Source organism: Bubalus kerabau, chromosome 1 (genome assembly GCF_029407905.1).
Source record: "Bubalus kerabau isolate K-KA32 ecotype Philippines breed swamp buffalo chromosome 1, PCC_UOA_SB_1v2, whole genome shotgun sequence".
In the NCBI taxonomy this organism is placed as follows: Eukaryota; Metazoa; Chordata; class Mammalia; order Artiodactyla; family Bovidae; genus Bubalus; species Bubalus kerabau.
In genome coordinates this window covers 47,549,748-47,572,582 of record NC_073624.1, presented here as the reverse complement: position 1 = coordinate 47,572,582, position 22,835 = coordinate 47,549,748, and the positions used below count along the sequence as shown (strand labels likewise).

At 49.0% G+C, this 22,835-nt stretch overlaps 1 protein-coding gene across 1 annotated transcript; it reads left to right on the top strand.

Moving 5' to 3' along the window:
* Positions 1-1,513: 1,513 nt before the first annotated feature.
* LOC129647217 (apolipoprotein L3-like) lies at positions 1,514-16,817 on the top strand. The gene is made up of 5 exons (XM_055574409.1): positions 1,514-1,633; positions 8,594-8,634; positions 8,817-8,922; positions 10,707-10,827; positions 13,788-16,817. Exons 3-5 carry the CDS (start codon positions 8,892-8,894, stop codon positions 14,638-14,640), a joined length of 1,005 nt encoding a protein of 334 aa, XP_055430384.1. The 5' UTR covers positions 1,514-1,633; positions 8,594-8,634; positions 8,817-8,891; the 3' UTR covers positions 14,641-16,817.
* Positions 16,818-22,835: the final 6,018 nt, after the last annotated feature.

Below are 22,835 nucleotides of genomic sequence, written 5' to 3'. Positions count from 1 at the left end.
AGAGGCAGACTTGTGCAGGTCAGTGGGCAGGGCAGCTGCCCGTTTGCCCCTTGACTCCTCTGTGTCTGGGCTCTGGGGCTTGTGTCCTGGCCTGAGCCCTGAGCTCTGGGAACAGGGTGTCAAATGAATGTTTGCAGGATGTGAGCTGCTGACATTCTCCCACCAAACACAAGTCCCTGAGTTGCTGGAACAAAGTGCCCACGTCTCCCCTCCTCTCAGCTCCCTTATCTGCAAAACACATCAGATACATAACAGTTGGCTTTAAGAACAAACTATGGTTGGCTATCCTCATGGAATAATCTCCTGTCCCTCCCTCAAAACCCGAGGGGTGGGGACCATAATGGCCCAGGGACATTTCCAGGGGTGAAGCAGCCCTGAGGGAAGGGCAGGCGGGCCTCCATGGGGCATCCAGGTCCATTGCAGTCACTTCTGCTTGAAGCAAACCAAGAAGTTCACCAGCAGTCCAGCTACAGGACTCCCAGACTATGGGAACTTGACCTCCATTTCTTCATCTGTGAAACGGAGCCTGCACTCCTAGACCTGAGGGAGATTCAACAGGAAAGGCGTGGACGGTGAGAGCACAGCGCCTGCCACATGTTCATCCCCCATCCACAGAGGATCTTTGCTCAGAAACCAAAGGGAGACAGGGCCAGCTCTCCATTGCAGACCTCTCTGAGTCGCCAGGACACTGGTTTTCTGATAAAAGTTCTCCATTTGGAGAGAAAAAAATCTGTTGTCAGGTGGAGATAAGCCAAGATAGAAAAAGGCAGCGTGCTCTCAGCCCTTCCCACGAACTTCTGCATCCACCTTATGGCAGTGACCACCAAGGCTGGGCCTCCTCATGTGGACTCAATGCACTAGTTCCGTCTCTGCCAGCAGGGCTAAGTCTAGAGGGATCTGATCAAAAGGGATGGGGGGAAGCGCATGGACAGAGTGTCTGAGGGGTGGCCTTAGGCCCCTCTTCTAGGTACCATGGGAGGAAAACAGGAAACAGTGGACTCTAAGGCGAGGTCACGGAGGGCTTCTCAGAGGAGGTGGTGCCAGATTTGGGCTTTGCAGAAAGCATTTCTCCCAGTTGGATGCAGCAGGTTTCCCTGGCAGAAGAACCTAGAAGTGTGAGTGAATCCTAGAAGCCACCTGGACCTGGCCCTCAGCAGCAGAGTGTGAGCAGTATGCACTGAGCAGCTGGGCTGTTCCAGGACTGTACCTCATGCTGGTGGCACGAAGGTGAACGAGGCAGGCAGGCTGGTGAGTGTGGGGTTGGAGGGGTGAGAAGATGGAATGGGGGGGGGGTGGTAGTGATTTGCCAAGGGACGCACGGTGTGTTGGTGGCAGGTCTTTGTTCATGGACCTGAGACCGAGTGGACTGTGTCAAGAAGGATGTGGAATGTCAGGACTGGGCTTCTTTCTCTAAGGAGGTGGAAATAGTCCCAGGGTGGGGCCTGGTGGGCAGGGTGTTTGTTTGACTTGAACCACTAACAAGTGAGGGTTTTGCTTTCACTTTTGCTTCCCAGAGTATATCTAGGCACAGAGGGTGTGTGTGGTCATTGCAGAGATGCACAGCTGGCGGCTGCATCTGCACAGCTAAGAACGTCTGGATCTTGTTCACACTCAGCCAGAGGAAAACCCCTGGGTAAGCAGAGGGGAGGGACCCTGCCCATCTCCCCATCCTCAGGATGAATGTCTGAGAAAGGATGATGTCACTAGTTGACAGAAGATGGAAACTGGAAGCGCAGAGAGGTGAGGTCATGGCCGAGGCAGCAGGTTAAGCAGGGGCAGAGCCTGGATGTGGAGGCAGGTGTGTCTGAGGACTTCCTCCCAGCCGAGGGCCCCTAAACAGAGCAGAGGGAGGGCCACAGCTGCTCAGGTGGGCTCAGCTCAGGGTGTGGACTCCTGAGACAAGAGCGGCGACCCCAGAAGGAAGGTGGGTGTTGGGTGTGCTTAGTACTTTGGGAAATTGGAGGAAGCAGAGAGGGTAGAGGAGGACAGGGGAGTCAGAGCCTCCCCTCCTATGGCCTGGCCACCTTAAAGCTGTCCCCAGGGTGCTAGGCTGGGGCTGATGGGGGAAAGGGGAATTTTTTCAGTTACAAGGAATCAAGGTTTGTTGAAAAACCTTGCCTCTGAGAGCCAGGCTCAGTGCCAGGCCCTGGGGGACATTGCGGCCTGGAAATAGACAGGAAACCAAGTGGGAAGTCAAAGGGCATTGGCTTCCTGTGTTTGCCAGGCCCTCTGTTCAGGATGTGGGTGATGGGAGGTCCTGTGTGGGGAAGGTGGCGCTGCTGGAAGATGTGAGAAGGGCTCACTGCACAAGGTCCACATACATCCCGCTGTTGCAATGTTAAGATAAAAAGCCAAACTCTACACACATCAGTATAACAGGAGGGGCATGAGCTTAGATCTATGTTTTTTACCGGCAGAGACAACCCTAGAAACGTTGGGGAATTAAAACCACATTCCCACCCTGCCCTTGCACCCATGTCCAAAGGCCTGGACTTGGCCTCCTCTCTGCCCACAGCGAGCTGTGTGACTCTGGGCAAGCTACCTTCTGGGGAATTGTTTGTTCTATTCTCTTACTAAGTTTTTTAAAGCTGATTTCCATTTCCTCTGTGGGTGCAGATGTTTTTTCTGACCTGGTTTATGGGATCCTTGGCAATTTTAATTTCCAAGAGTTCAGTAGGTCAGAATTTCCATTATATCTTGTGGAATGTGTGTATTTAGAAACGTTTTCTCAAATCAATGTTATTTTTAATGCTTCCTTCAGTCCCTTCAGTTTCTTCTCTCTGGTGCACGTTGGATCCATTTGAAAGATTGATTGATTAGGATCTTTAGTTTCTTCTCCATTCTCTTCCTCTTTCTCCCCTTCTCCCCTCCCTCCCTTTCTAATTTTAACAGGGGGAACTGGGGTTGTGCTGTGTCACCGAGAGGCTGCTTGTTTCATGTCCCCATAAGGGGTCGCACCCCTCATATTTTGGCCAGGCTGTGCCCAGGAGGGAGGATGGTGTCCAGAGGCCCTGGACAGGAGGAGCAGCAGAGAAGAGACAGGGCCCCTGATGATGCGGGAGGGTTCTCAGACCTGGAGAAACTGAGCAAAAAGGGACCATGACCAGGAAAGTGAGGCCTTCAAGAGGAGCTGGAGAGCAACTGGGGGAAGGTGGCAGAGGGAGGCTAGGAGCTGGGCCGCCAGGGACAAGTACCCCATCAGGCGGTGAGGCCAGTGGGGAAGAGCATGTCGTGGGAGGGGCAGCCTGTGCCAAGTGAGGTGTCAGTCTCGAGCAGCAGGCCCTGTGGATACAGAGAATATGAGGAAGACAGGAGCTGGGGAATCGGGAGGGTCCGGGTGCTCGGCTAGGGACTTTCCTAACGCCCCTTTCCCTTCCCAGGGAGGGTGACTGCAGGCACAGGAGGGAGATGGTTGGGGAGAATCTGTCTGCCCACGAGGAGGGAAGGGATGCATGACTGGCCATGCAGCTGGGCAGGGACAGGCTTCTCCAGGGTCCTCCCCTCTCCACCAACAGCCTTTCCAGAAAGGGACCAATCAGAGGCTCACAGAGGAGGAAGCCCTGGATAGGAATCCAGCAGAGGAAGCACTATCAGCATCCACACCCATCTGAGGCCCCAGACAAGGGTCAGGACCAGGCCAAGAATGGGAGGGAAGGATGGAAGGATGAGGTCGAGGGTTCAGATGCATTTACAAAGTTTTGGCATCACCCAGGATCCAGCCCTTTCTGCCCAAGCCCTCCTCTTCTCTCTGCCTTGGCTCTTGGTCCTCGTGTTTCATGATGTCATTTGGCTGCCCTGGCTCCTGGGTCATGCAGCTTCCAGGCAGAGAGGGTGGCGCAGGCCCAGCCAGCTCTCTTCTCCCACCTACTTCAAGGTAGACCTGCCTGTGTGAATTCTCTCCCATGCACATAAACAGTGCCTCCAGCCTCCACCATCAGGCACACTCCATAGTGAACAAGTTACTCTTCCTGAAGGACAACCCCAGGCATCACAGAGAGAAGGTGATAGAAAGATTCTAGGATGGGAGCTCAGGTGAGGGGATTTGGGGGAGGCTGTAAGGAAATGGAGGCTTCCCTAATAAATCAGTTGGTAAAGAATCTGCCTGCAATGCAGGAGACCCCAGTTTGATTCCTGGGTTGGAAAGATTCCCTGGAGAAGGGAAAGGCTACCCACTGCAGTACTCTGGCCTAGAGAATGCCATGGACTCTATAGTCCGTGGGGTTGCAAAGAGTTGAACATGACTGAGAGACTTTCTCTCACTCACTAAGGAAATGGGTCCACTCTAGCTTAGGTGACACAGAAAATGAGGGGCACTTCTATCAATGGGAGTCTTGGTAACTCATCTTTGGAGAGGGGAGACCAGAGTGAGCATAAAGGTGTGACTGGTAAAGAAGGAGCAGTCATACTTTTCATCCAAGGGAGGGGGTGTGGTGTTGATGGGACGCAGTGATGGGTGTTTGCTGTCTCCTTCGCGCCTGCTCTCAGGGTGACCCTGTGTGAGGCTGGAGTTCTGTGAGAGCCTTTACATCCAACGGGAGAAGAGCATCACCCTATTGTGATACCAGGCCAGCCTTGGGATGTCAGGGGTATTCTTTCCTTCTCAGTCCTTTATAATGGTCACGTAAATAGACAAAAGGGAATATATCCATTGATTTTAAGACTCCTCTTATTATTAAATTCAATAAACAGTGAAATATTTCCCACTACACTTACTCCTCTTTGCAGCATAGCTACCTTTTGTAAGCTTTATGTCTCCCTTCTTAGCCACACTTGATATAAACTCTTCTCATTGAATTTTTATGAACTCATGGCCTTTCTCAGACTCAACTTGGCCCAATGAAACATGATCATAGTATTCACTTTCCATCATCAGCAGCATTATTATATGTGAGTTACATTAAAGTTGCTCAGTCGGGTCTGACTCTTTGTGATCCCATGGCCTGTCAGAGGAGCCTGACTCCTCTGTCCATGGAATTCTCCAGACCGGAATACTGGAGTGGGTAGCCATTCCTTCTCCAGGGGATCTTCCCAGGGCTCGAACCCAGGTCTCTCACACTGCAAGCAGATTCTTTACCATCTGAGCCACCAGGGAAGCTCATTTTATGTGGGTGCCCCTTCTAAATGCTGCTCTGAACATTTCCGAGAGAATCTTTGCCTTTGGGGGTGTATAGTTGCCAACCTGTGGATATAGATGCCGACCTGTGGAACTGACCTCCCCTTCAAGGAGTCTCGCTTCCTTTGAGTGGACAGAAGCCCATGGGTGCACGTGTTTGTGGGCAAGGTGCTGCTAGATGATGGATCTAAGGCCACAGGGCACTGTGATTGTCCCGGTTCACGTGTATGGTCATCCCTCTTTTCCTGAGAGCTTGGCTTCCTCATCACACACATGTCTGCCGCCCTGACAGTTGTCACATCGGGTGTCGGCTTACTTCTTATTGTCTCTCAATCCAATTGCTTCCACCAGTTTATGTGGTGGCGCCAGAAATCAACCCATTCTCATGGGTTACTAACTACTATGAAGTGACTTCTGCTTTTATAAAATTAAAAACATCCAAAATGCTAAATGCATATGTTTAAAACAAATCCGTTTATACAGAGGGTTCTGCACACCGTTCGTAGTAAAAATCACTTTCAGTTGTTTGCTTTTTCTTTAGTTAATTAAGCAATATCCTTAGATAACATCCTTACTTACAGGGTCATTGAGAGAAGTAAAAATAAGTGAATGCTTGAGAAGCACTTAGAATGCTGCCTGGTGCAAAGTGGGAAGTCGTCAACCACAATAGCTAATAAACATTAAGTATCATATTTTTCTTTTCCTAATTTAAAAAGTCTGATACTCTTTACTTACTTCTTACCAGGGAAGATAATGTTTTCAGTTATTCTTATACTTTTTCTTATATCCGTCCCTTACTTCTCCTAATATCATTATATCACTAATCTTACATCTTCTCTTAGAAAACTTTGTGGTTATATGCACTTTATTTGTGCCATTGTTTCTTAGGCCCTCAGGTTCAACTGGTGTTTCTTGATTCCCCACTGTGTAAAATGAGACTTTCTCTTTCTCCCTTCAGTGCTTCAGCTCCCAACTTCTAGAAGTGTGATTTAATGTTTATATTGATTGACAGCAAATAAATTAAGTTCTCATATTTAAATGCTTTGCTCTAAAAGTTAAAAGTCAAAGAAGAGAATTTACATTTTTGTGATGTTTTAAATATTTTCTCTTGAGTAACTTGTATTAATACTATGTATTTGCACATACATTTTGGCATAGCTTCAGTTTTTTCTGATGTTTCGAATTGCCTTTGTTTTCACCCCTTGCACTGTCTATCTTCAAATTTCCTCCATTTCTTTGCACAAGTGCCTCATATGATACCGAGTCCCCTGTCCCCACAGACTCTGGACTTTTTACCCCATTCTGAACTGGTTTCTCTCTAGATCTTCCGTGTGCCAAGTGTGATCCTTGGATTCCCTTCTCTCTGGGTTGATGTTCCTGATTCCTGGATCACATTCAGGAATCTTTCTTTCTCTTGGTTATCCTTTTCTTCATCACACACACACACACACACACACACATTTCTTTCCCTTTGCATCTCACTCTCAAGTAACTTGCTAAGGAACGATTGTGAATAGCAGCGTTTCTATTCTCCATTTAGCTCCATTTCTTCTGTCATTTTAAAAGAATTTCTAGAAGCTTTTTTTGACCTTCTTTTCCAATCTTTCTTTAGACTTATTTGGTAAACACTTATTAATTTCCAAGATTTTTTTTTGTCTGTTTCAATTTTTCCCACTTCTCAGTGCATCTCATTTTATGAATAAAAATCCTTTCTAATTGACTTAACGACCTGGGTTCAAGTTTTAAAAATTATTTTCTTCCTTCAGAATTGTCCAACCATCTCTTCTGGTGTCATTTCTCATCTGTTAGTCTAAGTCATCTTTTCCACATTGTCATCGTTTCCATGTATCTAATCCTGGATGACCCATTCATATTTAAGAGGGAGTAGAGTTGACTGGTAAGCTGCCCTGTAGAGTGCTTGCCTGAGGACCCCTAAATTCCAGAATACAGAAATATTTTTTCTGGAGTCTCTGAATTAAGATTTTCCTCCATCTGGTGTGGATTTGGGTGAATATGTGATGGGATGCGGGTTGCTGGGACTATCCCCTGCTTTCTCCTCTGTGTCACTCTCATTTTGCTCTAAGCAAGCATTCCTCTAGCCTGTACACCTTCTCTCCATTTCTTTCCTCCACTCCTCTTTATTCAGCAGTCACTTCTTCATCCACTCAGTCTTCAAACTATTGCTGAAGACTCTGGGCTCCTGTTGCCCACAGTCCTGGCTTTATATTAGCAGCAGAGCACTGAGAGGCGAGGTATGGGCTCTTGAGCCCAGTAAGTGGGTTGAAACCTAGTCTGTCATGGACAAGATTTCTGACCTTGGGCAAGTCACATAACATCTATGAAAAAAGGAGGGGAGTTGGTGTACATACCTCAGGGGTTACTGGAATAATCCAAATTATATTCAGTGAAGTCTTAGATCAACTATCCGTACAGAACGGAGACCACAAGCACAGAGACGCCTCCTATCAGTAGCCATTATTACAGCTGTAAGCATGTTTCCTATCATTTCGGTCAGGTCTCAGGAGGAGGAGCTGGTAAATGCACTTTTGTCTTCTTACAATACTGCTGAATGTAATCAACATTTGCTTTCTTCAATCATCTACCAAGACAATGTAATCCCAAACAGAATTAAAAAATTGTCTCTCAGTTTTGAAGTAGAGACTTCTGAGAATTGGCAAGATTAAAAGAATTGACACCGTCATATATGAATATAACTGTAATCAATTGGTGCAATTTTTTGGCACAACAGAGTGACTCTAGGTATGAAAATATTTAAAATGTTTAGAGCCCTGACCAAATCATTCTACTTCCAGAAACAGCTTAAGGACACAGTCTCAAGTACAGGCAAAGTTTCATACAAGAAGAGTGTTCTTTACACTATTATTTAGACAAACAATTAGAAACACCCCAAAGTGCCACAGTCAGGGGAGGACAGCAGAGAGGACTGGGCGCCTCCAGGTCCTCAGCTGCCCAGGGCAGGGCTGCAGGGAGGGGGCTTGTGGGAGAAAGGCTTGTGGAGAAGGAAGGAGGATGTGGACTGTGGGAGCTGCAACACCAGAAACTTTATCAAGGCAGATATTCAGGCACAGGGAGCAAGATATCATTTTGGAATAAAAAGAGTCATTTACCAATTAACATATATCCCCAGGTAAGTATGTTTGTATATTGTTGAGAGTACAGCATAGTTATCATTAACCTGCTATTTGAGTCAGAAAGACTTGGGTTCAAGTCCAGACTCTGCACCAGCATGAAGTCTTGGGCTGACCCATGTTTAGGTGAGTTTCAGGGGCCTGCACATCACAGACACTGAATCAATAGTAGTTACTACCAGTTAGTGACACAGGTGTCCCAACCTCACATAATTCCCAGAGTATTCCTTTCTATGCTCCTTTCTATGTGTTCTGTCTCTGGTTTTACTGCTCCTATAACTTCACAGATGGCTGTCTCCTGTCTGATTACCTTCTCCCTGTGCCCCAACAGGAGAGCAGGACTCTGACTCAGCTTGGAAGGAGCTGTAGGAGGTGAGTGACTTTTCTTAACTAACAGCCAGCAGAGCCCAGGGGACAGGGAAACGCAGAGGGTTAAGTCCCTGGTGGCATTGGTGGCCGTCCCAGGGGAACCCACCAGAGGGCTCCCCCTCGCTGCTCCCTGCAGCCGCTGCTCACTCGTGATGTAGCCCACAGTCTGTTTTCTCTTCCCCAAGGGTGAGGCCACACCTCCTTCCAGCCTGACACAAACAAGGAGTGAAGGGAGATCTCTGGAAACCCCTGCTGCCACCATGAGCTCAGAAAACTTTGGACACTGCTCAGGTAGTCAGCTCTCTCTTCTCTGGAAGGTTCCTGCTTGTGACCCAGAATTGAAGGTGGTATTTCCAGGCTAGTTAAACTACAGAGGAATCAAGAACCATGAAAGGATGGATAGACATCCTTGAGCTTCCAAGAGAGACCAGGAGATTCCCCTTACCCTGGGGTCTGCCCACAGCCTCCTTCCTGGCCCTCTCCTCAGGGAGCCATGACCAAGGTGCTGACTTCCTGCCTCTCCCACCACCCAGCAAGTGACTCAGTACAGTGGCCAGGAGAGCACTCGCTGAGCATGGACCACAGATGGCAGTCCCCAAGGCCAGGCAGGCCTGGGAGAGGAGGTCCTCCAGCATCATTGGACTTCTCCTGCTCTCTCCCTTGGCCCAAGCCTCCTCCTGCTCCCAGACCCTGGGGCATCACCACAGAAGCTGTTTCCTCCGGCTCTTCCCAGCCACCAGCCCAGCCTCTCTGCAAGGGTCAGTGGACCCTGCACTGAACCCCAGTCTGGCCTTTGCCACCTCCCACCTGGAGGGGAGGGGTGATAAGGATCACATCTGGCTCCACCCCTGCTCCACCTGGTGGATCCCCTCCCCTGCCCCTCCTAGAGTCTGTGGTCAGAAGCAGGAATCCTCTCACATGGTAGTTTTGCTCAATGGCATGTGGTCCTAGAGTCTTTTTTAAAATTAGGTAACATGGGTTTCTAATGTTTTCTAAGTTTCGTGTGTACAACATTATATTTCTACTTCTATATACGCTACTGCATGCTCACCACCAAAAATGAGTTGCAATGAATTCCCCTTGTGTGCTATAGAGTAGAATGAACAAATCACAGGAGTTTTAAATGGAAGGAGGATTCAAAGTCTTGTCCAAGAAATGTCTGACACTTGACCTTGGATTCAACCTCAGAGGTTTCAGCTCTGTGGCCTTGGGCTGTCCATTGTGCTGTCTGAGTTTCTCTTCTGTGAAATAAGGATAATGCTTCTTTGTGCAGATTTATCAAGAAACATATTTGATATCAAGTCCCAGCCCACACAAACATATATAACCTGGCCAGCAATCTTACCTACAATTCCATAACCTCCAGATCTCTGAAATCACTCAGGGATTTTGATAACTCATTGAGGACTAATCTGTAGTGATCTGAGGCTATTTGTAGTCATTACATTATTTATCCCATTTAACGTGAGTATTCAATTGTTTCCCTGCCCAAACATGAAAGCATTCATTTATAGAGTGCTGCCCATCTATTCTGGAAAGGGTAACTAACAAATCACACTTGGTGTTTCTTCTCTTTGTCTGTGTGTGTTCAGTTGCTCAGTCATGTCCAACTCTTTGCAACCGCATGGACTGCAGCCTGCCAGACTCTTCTATCCGTGGGATTCTCCAAACAAGAATATTGGAGTGGCTTGCCATGCCCTCCTTCAAGGGATCTTCCTGACTCAGGGATCAAAACCGCCTCTCTTACATCTCCCGCATTGGTGGGCAGGTTCTTTACCACTAGAACTCCCTGGGAATCCCACTATGACCTCAATTTACCTGGGAATCCCACGTAGGATGTCATTTCACCTAACCTCCTTACAATCCCTATCTTCAGAAAGGTCACCAGGGGGTTAACTCTTCAACACAAATTTGGGGGGGGAGGGGGGACAGTCCATCCATAACCCTAGGTGACCTCACCAAGAGTTCCTCATGTGATTGCTGCTCAGCAAGATCAATTTTAACTATTTTATACTCAATAACATTTATGTCCCACCACACATTCTTCTAAACTTATTCCCTTTTCTTTCACCTAGATATTGAGAACTTTTTTGAGGAGGTCGTTCAGTGTCTCTGGGACATACTGAGCAGAGAGGAACTGCTACTCCTGCTGAATGAATTCCTGGAGAGAATTAAGGCTGAGGCCAATTTGTCCAGGTAACCTGCACAGGTGCACCAGGAAGGTCACCCACGTCCCCCAGCACCAGGCTAGCTTCCTCCTGGAGTAACGCCTCCTCCAGGCAGGACCCTACTGTTGGAGACAGGGATGTTCCTTCTCAAGATCCCATCAGGAATGTTTCCTCCATGTCATTTGCTGACAGTGAATGATCGTGGGTTGAGAAGAGACGAAACCTGCAAGGAAGGGGCAGGTTATGTGACCTTGGACAAGTTACTGAACTACTCTCTGGTTTGGTTTCTCCATCTTTTCATTTTTACTGTGAGTACACTGAGATCATGCATGTAAAGTGCTTCCCATAATGACTGACACAGAGTAAGTACTCAGTCAATAGTAACATTTTAAAAACTTGTTGGGAAGAGACAGGGTCAAGGGTCTTCTTTCTGGTGAGGAGAACCAAGCAGAATTTCCTTTGGGACAAGTGGGGAAACCCTGACACCACCATTTGTGTCCTGGGCTTCTGCCTACAGTCTCTCTATTCCCCATGTTAGGAGCTGTACCAACCCTGCAGGCTCCTGCTGGCCCATAAGGGAGAGAGGCTAGAGAGGAACTGGAGGAGCTGGTGGGATCCTGGATCTAGCCGTGCCCAACTCCTGGGCCTGTGGCTTAAGACTTTGAATCTCAGATCTGTCCTGTGTCCAATGGGAATAGCAATTCAGTCTCATGGATTATGGTGATGGCCTCAGAGTGAACTGCAGGGTCAGAGGTGGGGAACCAAGTGCAATCATCTTGTCCAAAGGACCAGGGAGGCCTTCACCAGGGTCAGACCCAGGGGTCAGGGTGGAGCAAAGGGTCCAGGTTGGAGGGCTAGGAGGCAGGCTTGGGCAGCAGGACCAGGACTAGAGTGAAGACAGTGGGCCCTAAGGACACAGAACTGAAGGGACTGTGACCCTTGCAGAGGTCCCCTGAGTGGGAGAGGGGGACATTTCTTCCCTCCCTGTTGGAATCCCCTCATGCTGGACTATCGGGCCCTGGGTGACTGTGTCTGCACACCCTGCCTGGGACCTGGCTTCTCACTCCACTGGGGACCCTCTTCTAATCTACGTGGAGTCCCCCTGACAGTGGGATGGCCATGTGGCTCAGGGAGCCCTCCAGGGTCACAGTAGGTGGCTGTGATTGTGTGACCTTTGAGGGATTCTGAGGATCCTCACACATCCCCACCCAAGAGGAAAACGCTTCCTCCACCAGCCTTGCAAGTGCTGGTCTCCTCAGGCTCAGCCATTCAGATGGATATTTCCTCAAGTCCCTTGAATCTTCAGAGATTCCACAAAGTTCCACATGGCCTTGGGGTGCAGGCAGGTGAAGCTGTCACCAGGTAAATTGTGAGTTAGATTGGTGACCCCTGAGCGGTTGAGGGTGCTGGGTGATTGGTCAGAAGTCAGTGAGGTGAGCTGGAGAGTCCTAGGGAAACCAGTGCTCATAGCACAACACCTGCTCCCCTGTCCACTGGGGCAGTAGGTGGACCCAGTGACCTTCTGCTGAGAAGGTCAAGGGCACAATGCTTAGCAGACAGCAGATGGCAGACCAAATGTTTATAAGGTGTCTTCTAGCTCTGACTTTTGGGGTTTAAAAAATTCTAAGTCATAGAGACAGCCAATCTGCAAAATATAAGGGCACAGTGCCCAGGACTGCCCTTACTTTGACTTCAATGGCAAATTTAGGGGATCCCCAAAACAACTCTTAGGTTCAAGAATTCCCTATAGAATGGACAGGACTCACTGAAAGCTTCAGGATCCCAGGTACTGTTTACTACTGCTGCTGCTGCTAAGTCACTTCAGTCATGTCCAACTCTGTGTGACCTCATAGACAGCAGCCCACCAGGCTCTGCCGTACCTGGGATTCTCCAGGCAAGAACACAGGAGTGGGTTGCCATTTCCTTCTCCAATGCATGAAAGTGAAAAGTGAAAGGGAAGTCGCTCAGTCGTGTCTGACTCTTCGCAACCCAATGGACTGCAGCCTACCAGGCTCCTCCATCCATATGATTTTCCAGGCAAGAGTACTGGAGTGGGGTGCCATCACCTTCTCCTACAGTTTACTACAGGGAAGGATAAAAGTTCCCACCAGCCACAGGGCAGAGTCTGGGCAGGTTTCATATACGAAGCCTCCATAGTCCTCAGGACACGTTACTGACCTGGATTTGGTGTGTGATAAGATGCACAGAGTACTGCCTATCAGAAACACTTACTTGCTTACAAGCCAAATTACCCTGACCTGTCATCTCCAGCCCCTCCTGGAAGTCAGACTTGTGCCCCAGTGTCCAGCTCTACCAGATGGCAGAATTGATACCATGGGACCCAGTGAACCTAGGTCACTTGTCACCTTCTCAGACTGACCAGTGGCCAAAGGCCCAGGCAGGCAAGGACACTCCTAGCAGCCAGAATTCTAGGGGCTTAGGGACCACTTCCCAGTAGCCAAGGGCAAAGGGCAGGGAGACTTCTCACTACACACTGAGGCCCTTGAATGAAGGTTTTGTCCTCCAGTCCTACTTGTCTTTGTTTATCTGTGGAGTTCCCACTCCAAAAACTCTTTCAAAGTGGTGGTGTTGACCCCCTGTGAGACGTCTTTACCACACACCTTTTCTGTGGCTGAGCCATATAGCCTGTGGGATCCTCATTCCCCAACCAGGGATTGAGTTAAGGCCGACAGCAGGAATGCAGAGTTGAAACCTCTGAACCACCTGGGAATTCTCTCAAATACCTCTCTTAAGTTGCCAGTATCCACTGGTGACCTCATTTACCTATTCCAAGTTTAGCTATTTCAAGATGGAGCATCTATAAAATATCAAACATGTTTAAGGTTGAAAGAGAAAAGTTTACATTTATAACATTCTTTTCTAATGATTTATAGTAACATATCTGTATTTATGCAGAATAGATATTATGGAGTCAATTTTACAGACAAGCAAACTGCCTTTCTAATCCCTTGACCTTCGTCGTTACAGGGAAGATGTGGATGAACTACACAATTATCTGAACGAATTGAAAAGAGCCTTGGTTGAGGACGACAAAGAAAGACTCTCCAAAGCGCAGCTGGACAGGAGGAGGTTTCTGAATCAGTTTCCTCAGGTGAAACGGCAGCTGGAGGAGTGCATAAGCAAGTTCCACGAGCTCGCAGACAAGGCTGAGAAGGTCCATAAGGGATGTACCATCTCCAACATGATGGCCCACAGCACCGGTGCTGTGTCTGGTATTCTGACTATCGTTGGCCTGGCTCTGGCACTCGTGACAATGGGGTCCAGTGTGGTGTTCTTGGCCACTGTGACAGGTCTGGGAGCAGTAGGTACTGTGACCAGTGTGTCCACCAGTATCCTGGAACATATAAAGAGGTCTTCAGTAGAAACCATAGCCAGTCGCATGATGTCAACTCTCATCAAGAAATGGAAGGTTCTCCTAGAGATACTCAAGAGCAACCCCACAACAGAGAAAGTCACAAAAGCTGTACAATGCATCGAAATGCACGTCCATGACATGCAGACAGGCAAAGCCTTTTCTGACTCTGCAGCAAACGTCTTCATGAGCTTTCTGATATTATCATCTTCATCCATCCAAAAGAAAGAGGCAGGTTTCAAAGCCCCGGCTTTAACAATTACCAAAGGAGGCCAGATCGTGGGTTTGGCCACTTCAGGGGTTTTCCTTCTGGTGGATGTGGGCTGCTTGGTGAAGGAGTCAATGCACCTGCACAGTGGTGCAAAGGCAGCATCAGCTGAAAACCTGCGGCAGCGGGCCCGGGAGCTGGAGAGGAAACTGGAGGAGCTCACCCAGATCTACAAGCGTCTGCAAGAGGACCTGATTTAGCCACCCCCAGAGCAGTGCGGGGTCCAGGGACATGTGAGGGGCTAAAGTGCAGAGGTACCTAGTTAGAGGGAAGAGAGGGAGACTACATTAATGAAGCTGGGTGTTAGGAATTTGGCATTAGTTGAGCACAGCAGGGAAGGGATGGATGTAGGTGATAGATGAGGAGAGAGAAGGAAGGGGCCTGGAGCCTGGATTAAGGGAGGAGGGGGGACCAGAGAATGAGAGGTGGGGAGAAACCACTTTTTTCATACCAAGAACGTTTTATTTTGTATTGGAGTATAGCTGATTAACAATGTTGTGATAGTTTCAGGTGAACAGTAATGGGACTCAGCTATTCATATACACGTACGCATTCTCCCCCAAACTCCACTCCCATCAGAAACCACTTACTTTGGACTAAAGATGACACTGGAGGCAGAATAAAGGGAGAGGCAGGCGAACTAGCAATGAGAGGCCAGGTATACGAACTCGTTGAAAATGGGAGAACGTCAGTCAGGATTGTTGGGATCCAGAAGTAGCAGGGGCTCCTCTATCGCCCTCCACAGGCTGTGATGTCCCAGCAAGAAGGGTCTTCCCCTGGTGGTGGTCTCTAGACCTCTCCTCCAACATCAACTCACCTTTGGCCCTAGCTGATGTATGTTTCTTAGGCCGTGACTTCTTTCGTTTGTTTGTTTTATTGAAGGATAATTGATTTACAATATCCTGTTAATTTCAGGTATACAGCAAAGTGCTTCCATTATACAGATGTCTACGTATTTATGTGGGCTTTCCAGGTGGCGCTAGTGGTAAAGAATGTGTCTGCTAAGCAAGAGACACAGGTTTGATTCCTGGGTAGGGATTCTCTGGAGGTTGAAATGACACCCCACTCCAATATTCTTGTCTGGGAAATCCCATAGACAGTGGAGCCTGGCATGTTACAGTCCATGGGGTTGCAAAGAGTCAGACAGAACAGAACATCTGAGCATGTGTATATCTATATTCTTTTTATTCCATTACATTATAGTTTATTACAAGATATTGAATACTGTTCCTTTGCTACTACAGCAGGCAGTCCCTAGTTTATTGGTGTGTATCTGTTAATCCCATCTCCTAATTTTTCTATCCCCCCAAAACTTTGGTAAAAAGTTTGTTTTCTATGTCTATGAGTCTGTTTCTATTCATTTGGTCATTTGTATTATTTTCTGGATTCTACATATAAGTTAGTATCACATATTTGTCTGACTTACTTCACTCAGTATGATAATCTCTAGATCCATACATATTGTTAAAGATACTATTACTTCATTCTTCTTTATGGCTGAGTAGGATTCATGGAGTGTATACATGTACCACATTTGCTTTACTCATTAATCTGTCAACAGACATTTAGGTTAATATTGTGTCTTGGCCGTTAAGTACTGCTATGAACATCAGAGTATGTGTATCTTTTCAAATTAGAGCTTTAATTTTTTTGTAGAAATATGTCCAGAAGTGGGATTGCTAAATCATAAGGTAGCTCTATTGTTAGTTGTTTAAGAAAACTCCACATGGCCTTCCATAGTGGCTGCACCAATTTACTTTCCCGCCAACAGTGTAGGAGGGTTCCCTTTTCTCCACAGCCTCCGAGCATTGTAGATGTAGGTGATGGCCCTGTGATCGCTGTAGGGGAGATAACTTATTGTAGTTTGATTGCATTTCTCTAATAACTAGTGACGCTGAGTGTGTTTCCACGTACCCGCTGGCCTTCTGGACGTCTGCATGGAGAATGGTCTGTGTAGACCTTCAGGCAGTGGCTCTTGACGACAGTGGTGGTGAGGCTGTGGCAGCAGCGGTGTGACAGCACAGTGGATGGAACACCTGACACGCTGCCAGGAGCTCTTTGGGGCCAGAGTGCACCGAGACACCAGTGACGTTTCATGAAAATCCAAATGCGGAGGAGGAACAGAGGTTGATTAAAAAAGAGAGAAAGAAGGATGAAACAAGGAGGCGGAAACAGGTCAAGGAACTTTCGGTGTGTCAGGAGATGAACCAGCCTGGGGCCAACAGCCACGACTCTCTGACCCTCGGTTTCTTCTTCAGCTGGGGGTGAGGCTGGATACGATATTTCAGGTTGCTCTGGTTCTCTCCACCTTGTGTTTTCTAGACTCTGATTCAATAAATACGAGCTGATTCACTGAGGCTTCCTTGCATTGACTGAGGGGCTAAGCTGGGCTCCAGATGGCTGACCTTCTTCCCCGGGAGCCTGTCTCCCAGGGTCTCAGGGAGCCCGTCCTCCATGGCTCCTCCTGCCTGCCTGCTGGGCTCCCATCCAATCGTTTCCCTCAGACCCTGGATCGCCACAGGCCCCATGGGATGCCTGGGGATACCCGTATCATCTGACTTGAGCTGAGCTCAGGCATGCTCCTCCTCCAGCCCTGGGACCAGGATGGACACGGGGCACCCAAGCGTGATTGAGAGCAGAGGGCTTGTGTGCAGGTGTGAGAGAGGGTCAGCCATAAGCAGAGGTGAGAGAGAGACAACACACACCTCACCCAGGTGCCTTCATGTTTTACCACGGCTCCTGCAGGAGCTTCCAGAACCACCTTCCTGTGTTTACCTTGGGGCACTGCCCTGCCCCACTCATCTATTTCCCACACAGGGCTAGAATGACCCTTAAGTATATTGACCTTTGCAGTACCTGCCTCCAGCTTTTCTCTGGCTGCACATGACTCGCAGCACAGATGCCAAACCTTAACTGCAGACCAAAGCAGTGTGCAAGTTCCTGGGGGCCCCTGAGGGCAGAGCTGGAAGCCAGGCTCACTCCATCCCTAGGGGTAAGACTGAGGGGCTGGTGGATGGGAGCAGGGATGGAGAGAAAGTCCATCTAAGGCCATGTCCTGACCTGGTCACCCATCTGGGATTGCTCCTGCCAGGACCTTCTGAGGAGCCTTCATAGGATGCCTCAGTCTCCTCCTCTCCAGGGAGGAAAGGGGAGCATCTGGGTGTGGCTCTCACCCCCATGGGCCTGCTCCACAGGGCACCAACTCTCTGTGTTTCCATGTGTGGAGCATGTGAGCACCTAACTGGCTCCAATGCCTGGAGCCCAGGGCAGGAAGCCAGAGACCCGGGACCTGGAAATGATCCCAGGACATCTCCTAAGACCCTCCCCACGTGCTGCAGAGCCCTCTCCCCACTTTTGTCCAAACCTCCCTCGGAAGACTTTCCTCAGTGCCTCTGACACTGACTCCCTCTCATCCAGTGTTACCGTGAGGCTTCAACTGGCCCTTCCATTCCTTCCTGAAGATGTCAGCAAGAAAAAAAGCAAAGTGAAGTCACTCAGTCATGTCTGATTCTTCGTGACCCTATGGAGCGTAGCCTGCAGCCTCTCCCATCCATGGGACTTTCCAGGAAATAATACTGGAGTGGGTTGCCATTTCTTTCTCCAGGGGATCTGGACAACGATCAACTCAGGGATCGAACCATCAGCAGTCATGGCCATCGCCTGCCTGACCTTCAGAAATAGGAGTTCATTTCTTCATCAGTTCCTGGAGAATTCCCATCCTGCACAGACTTCTGGGCAGGTTTCAGGCACTGGATACAGATCCATTCAATGTCCACCCCCATGTCTCCCTGAACCCTTAGAGCTGGACCCCACTGAGCTCAATGTGTGGTGGATGCAATTCCACAGTGACCCCTGTGTCAGGTGAGATCCCTGTGGTTCTGGGCAACAGAAAGTGAGTCTGACTAAGTGAGCACAGAAAAGGGTGCTGGGGGAAGCAGGGCAGGTCCAGGGAAAGAAACCCCCAAACTCGCACAGTTCAGGAAGTATAGGAAGCAGGACAGGTCCCCCTGCAGGAGCTCACGGTCTGTCCCCTGAGGCCCCTGCCAGCAGGGGCCTTAGGTCCAGGCACCAGGAATCCCAGTGTCAAATTCTCAGAACGCAGAATAGCCTGTGTCCAGGGACTATGTTTCTGGACCAGTAGGTCAGGCTGAAGGATGAGGAAGATGAATGGGTAACAGGGACCCTGAACCCTGGGGATAAAGTCTTAGGTCAACAGGCTCCAGATAGAGTGCTTCCTAGATGCACGTGTGCCCTCTTCTCAGACCAACAGAAATGACTCTCCTCACCCTGTTCTGGGTCCAAGCACCCCTCACACGACAGTAAGTGCACCGCTCACTTCTCCAGCTGGAAACAAACATGAATCCCCTCCACCTGGTGCATGTCGCAGGGATGTCAGGGGTGAAGGGCCCCAGCGCGATGCCAGTGCTTCTCCTGCTCTGTTCAGCCCCTTTCTCAGTACTCTGCATGTGTGTTATATATGTGCAGGCAACAGGGAGGTGCAGTAGGGACCCGACCTCCAGGAATATTGCTCCCCTGATACCAGTCTTCACTGGGATCCCACTCCCTGTTCCTCTTTCCTGAGGGGAAATTCACTCCTGTGGAGCCTGGGCTGGGCCATCGCTGTGACGGCACTGTCACCTGGATCCTCATCGGATCCTCACTGCACCTCTGAGAGCAGGTGGTATCAGCCCCACCGAGAACAGGAGGAAGCTGGGCCCAGGGTCCAGGAACATGGCCACGTCCCCTGCCTGGGCAGGACTGTCCGGGGAGGGGCCTCTGTGTGCTTCCAGCCTCTTTCCTGCATCCAGGTTGAGCTGATTGGTCGGGAGGACACAAGGTGTCCTGTCCCAGGAGGAAGTGAAGCAAGCACGTGGTGTTTCTGTAGCACAGCTGTCCTGGGTCCGGGCCAGTGTGCCTGCCTTCCTGGAGCCCAGGTCATGCGGCTCTCTGTTGCCACCTGCTGTCCTGTCCCACGTTGGGAGAGACGGGCAGGGGTCTGTGCCCCACGCACGTGCCCACCACCCAGGACCTGAGTCCCTCCCAGCAGGGCCTCTGGTGTGGTTTCTAGTTTCTCTGCAGGCCCTGGCACTGGGTGGTTTTAAGCTGCTGCTCCCATGTCTCAAAGGTACCTTGCAATTCACAGAGCCGCCATCACACCAGCTGCACACAACCTCCTGTTGGCTTGTTCCTGGGGCTTAAACCTAGCTAAGCAGTGTTGTGCTAAGTTGCAGGGGTCAGTATTTACACTAAAGCTGCTTCTTTTCAGCAAGTTGTGTTGCTTGCACAGAATATCTACCAAGTGTTTACACTCAGATGAGTGATGAGCTGGGCTGGGCCCCGTCTCCCTGTCAGTGACAATCGGTGATGAGAGACTTGTTCTGTCACAGCCCTGCTTCCAAACCACGTGTAGTCCCAGCCGGCCCTCCTGCCTGTGGCTGCACCATGCTCAGCCTCTGCTGCTTAGCTCCTCTGTCTCCTAAGGCTGCTAAACCCACTCTTGACTTACATTACCTGTTAAACATAAAAAATTAGAAAAGCTTTTCTCTATTTACCTAAGGTAAAGCTGCCTGAACTCTGATGTCCACTGTGACCTTTGATAGAAGTGCACGTGGGCAGAGACACCAGATGTAAGATTCTTTCAGGGCTGAGGTTCTGAGTTTGTCTGCAAGTCTAACTCATTACTTCCCCTTTGCTGACTGCAACTTGTTCCCTTCCCAACCCCTTCTCCACTATACCCCCAAGTCCTGCTTTCCCTGTATCTGGAAAAGCCTGCTCATAGTGAAGCAGGACTGACCCTGACTCCAGGCTCCTCGCCCAGCCTTGGCCTTGCTCCAGAGCTCAGTGGTGGGTACTGGTGTGGGGAGTGGTGTGAGCTATGGGGTAAGCATCCAGCTCTCCTCTTCTAGATCAAAGACCTGGACAGCAACCTTTACCCCACTGGCCACAGCAACATCAGCAAGTCAGGCAGGTATCACATGGGAAAGGGGGAGAGAGGGAGGGGCTGGGAAGAAGCCCACGGGGTGGGAGAGTGATTTGCCAAGGGCCTCACACTGTTGGTGGCAGGTCTTCCTTCACAGATCCAGGGTAGGATGTGCTGAGCCAAGAAGGACCTGGCTTGTCAGAGCTGAGCTTGTTTTTTTAAGGGGTCAACAGGGAGGGGGCAATAGCCCAGGGTGGGGCCCTGTAGGTGGGCAGGGCCTGAGTGACTCAGACATGAGGGCTTTCACTTTCCCTTTTGCTTCCTGGTGTATACCTGGGCCCAGAGGGTGTGTGCGGTTTATTGAAGAGATGCACAGCTGGTGGCTGCATCTGCAGAGCTGAGAACAACTGGATCTTGTTCACACTCAGGCAGAGGAAGACTCCTGGGTAAGCAGGGGGTTAAGACTCCGCCTAACTCCCCATCCTCAGGATGAATGTCTGAGAAAAGGATGATTGCCACTAATTGACAGAAGAAGGGAAATGGAAGCTCAGAGAGGTGAGGTCAGGGTCTGAGGCAGCAGGTTAAGCAGGGGCAGAGCCTGGATGTGGAGGCAGGTGTGTCTGAGGGCTTCCTCCCGTCCCCCGGGGCCCCTAAACAGAGCAGAGGGAGGGTGACACCTGCTCAGGTGGGCTCAGCTCAGGATGTGGGCTCCTGAGATGTGACTGGATAACCGAGAAGGAAGGGGATTTTGGGGGTGCTCTAGTCCTTTGGCCTAGAACACACAGAAGAACTATACAAAAAAGTTCTTAATGACCCAGATCTCCATAATGGTGTGGTCACTCACCTAGAGCCAGACATCTTGGAATGTGAAGTCAAGTGGGCCTTAGGAAGCATCACTAGAAACAAAGCTAGTGGAGGTGATGGAATTCCAGCTGAGCTATTTCAAATCCTAAAAGATGATGCTGTCAAAGTGCTGCACTCAGTATGCCAGCAAATTTGGAAAGTTCAGCAGTGGCTACAGGATTGGAAAAGGTCAGTTTTCATTCCAATCAGAAAGAAAGGCAATGTCAAAGACTGTTCAAACTACCACACAATTACACTCATCTCACACACTAGCAAGGTAATGCTCAAAATTCTCCAAGCTAGGCCTCAACAGTATGTGAACAGAGAAAATTCGGATGTCCAAGCTGGATTTAGAAAACACAGAGGAACCAGAGATCAAACTGACAACATTCATTAGATCATAGAAAAAGCAAGAGAATTCCAGAAAACATCTACTTCTGCTTCATTGACTACACTAAAGCCTTTGACTGTGTGGATCACAACAAACTGGAAAATTCTTCAAGAGATGGGAATACCAAACCACCTGACCTGCCTCCTGAGAAATCTGTATGCAGGTCAGGAAGCAACAGCTAGATCTGGACATGGAACAACAGACTGGTTCCAAACTGGGAAAGGAGTACATCAAGGCTGTATATTGTCACCCTGCTTATTTAACTTATATGGAGAGTACATCATGAGAAATGCCAGGCTGGATGAAGTATAAGATGGAATCAAGATTACCGGGAGAAATATCAATAACCTTAAATATGCAGATAACACCACCCTTATGGCTGAAAGCAAAGAAGAACTAAAGAACCTCTTGATGAGAGTCAAAGAGGACAGTGAAAAAGCTGGCTTAAAACTCAATGTTCAAAAAACTAAGATCGTGGCATCCGGCCTCATCACTTCATGGCAAATAGATGGGGAAACAATGGAAACGGTGACAGACTTTAATTTCCTGGGCTCCAAAATCACTGCAGATGGTGACTGCACCCATGAAATTAAAAGACGTTTGCTTCTTGGAAGAAAAGCTATGACCAACATAGACAGCATATTGAAAGGCAGAGACATTACTTTGCCAACAAAGGTCCGTTGAGTCAGCGCTATGGTTTTTCCAGTAGTCATGTATGGCTGTGAGCATTGGACAATAAAGAAGGCTGAGTGCTGAAGAATTGATTCTTTCAAGCGATGGTGCTGGAGAAGACTCTTGAAAGTCCCTTGGACTGCAAGGGACATCAGTCAATCCTAAAGGAAATCAGTCCTGAATATTTATTGGAAGAACTTAGGCTGAAGCTGAAGCTCTAATACTTTGACTACCTGATGCAAAGAACTGACTCATTGGAAAAGACCCTGATGCTAGGAAAGATTGAAGGAGGGAGGAGAAGGGGACAACAGAGGATGAGATGGTTGGATGGTATCACCGACTCGATGGACATGAGTTTGAGCAAGCTCTGGAAGTTAGTGATGAACATGGAAGCCTGGAATGCTGCAGTCCATGGGGTTGCAAAGAGTCAGACAGGACTGAAGGACTGAACTGAACTGAGGAGAGGCCAGGTATGGCATCTTGAGCCCATAGAGTGAATCGGAACCCAGTCTACCATGAACAAGATTTCTGACCTTGGGCAAAACACATAACATCTATGCTTCAGTTTC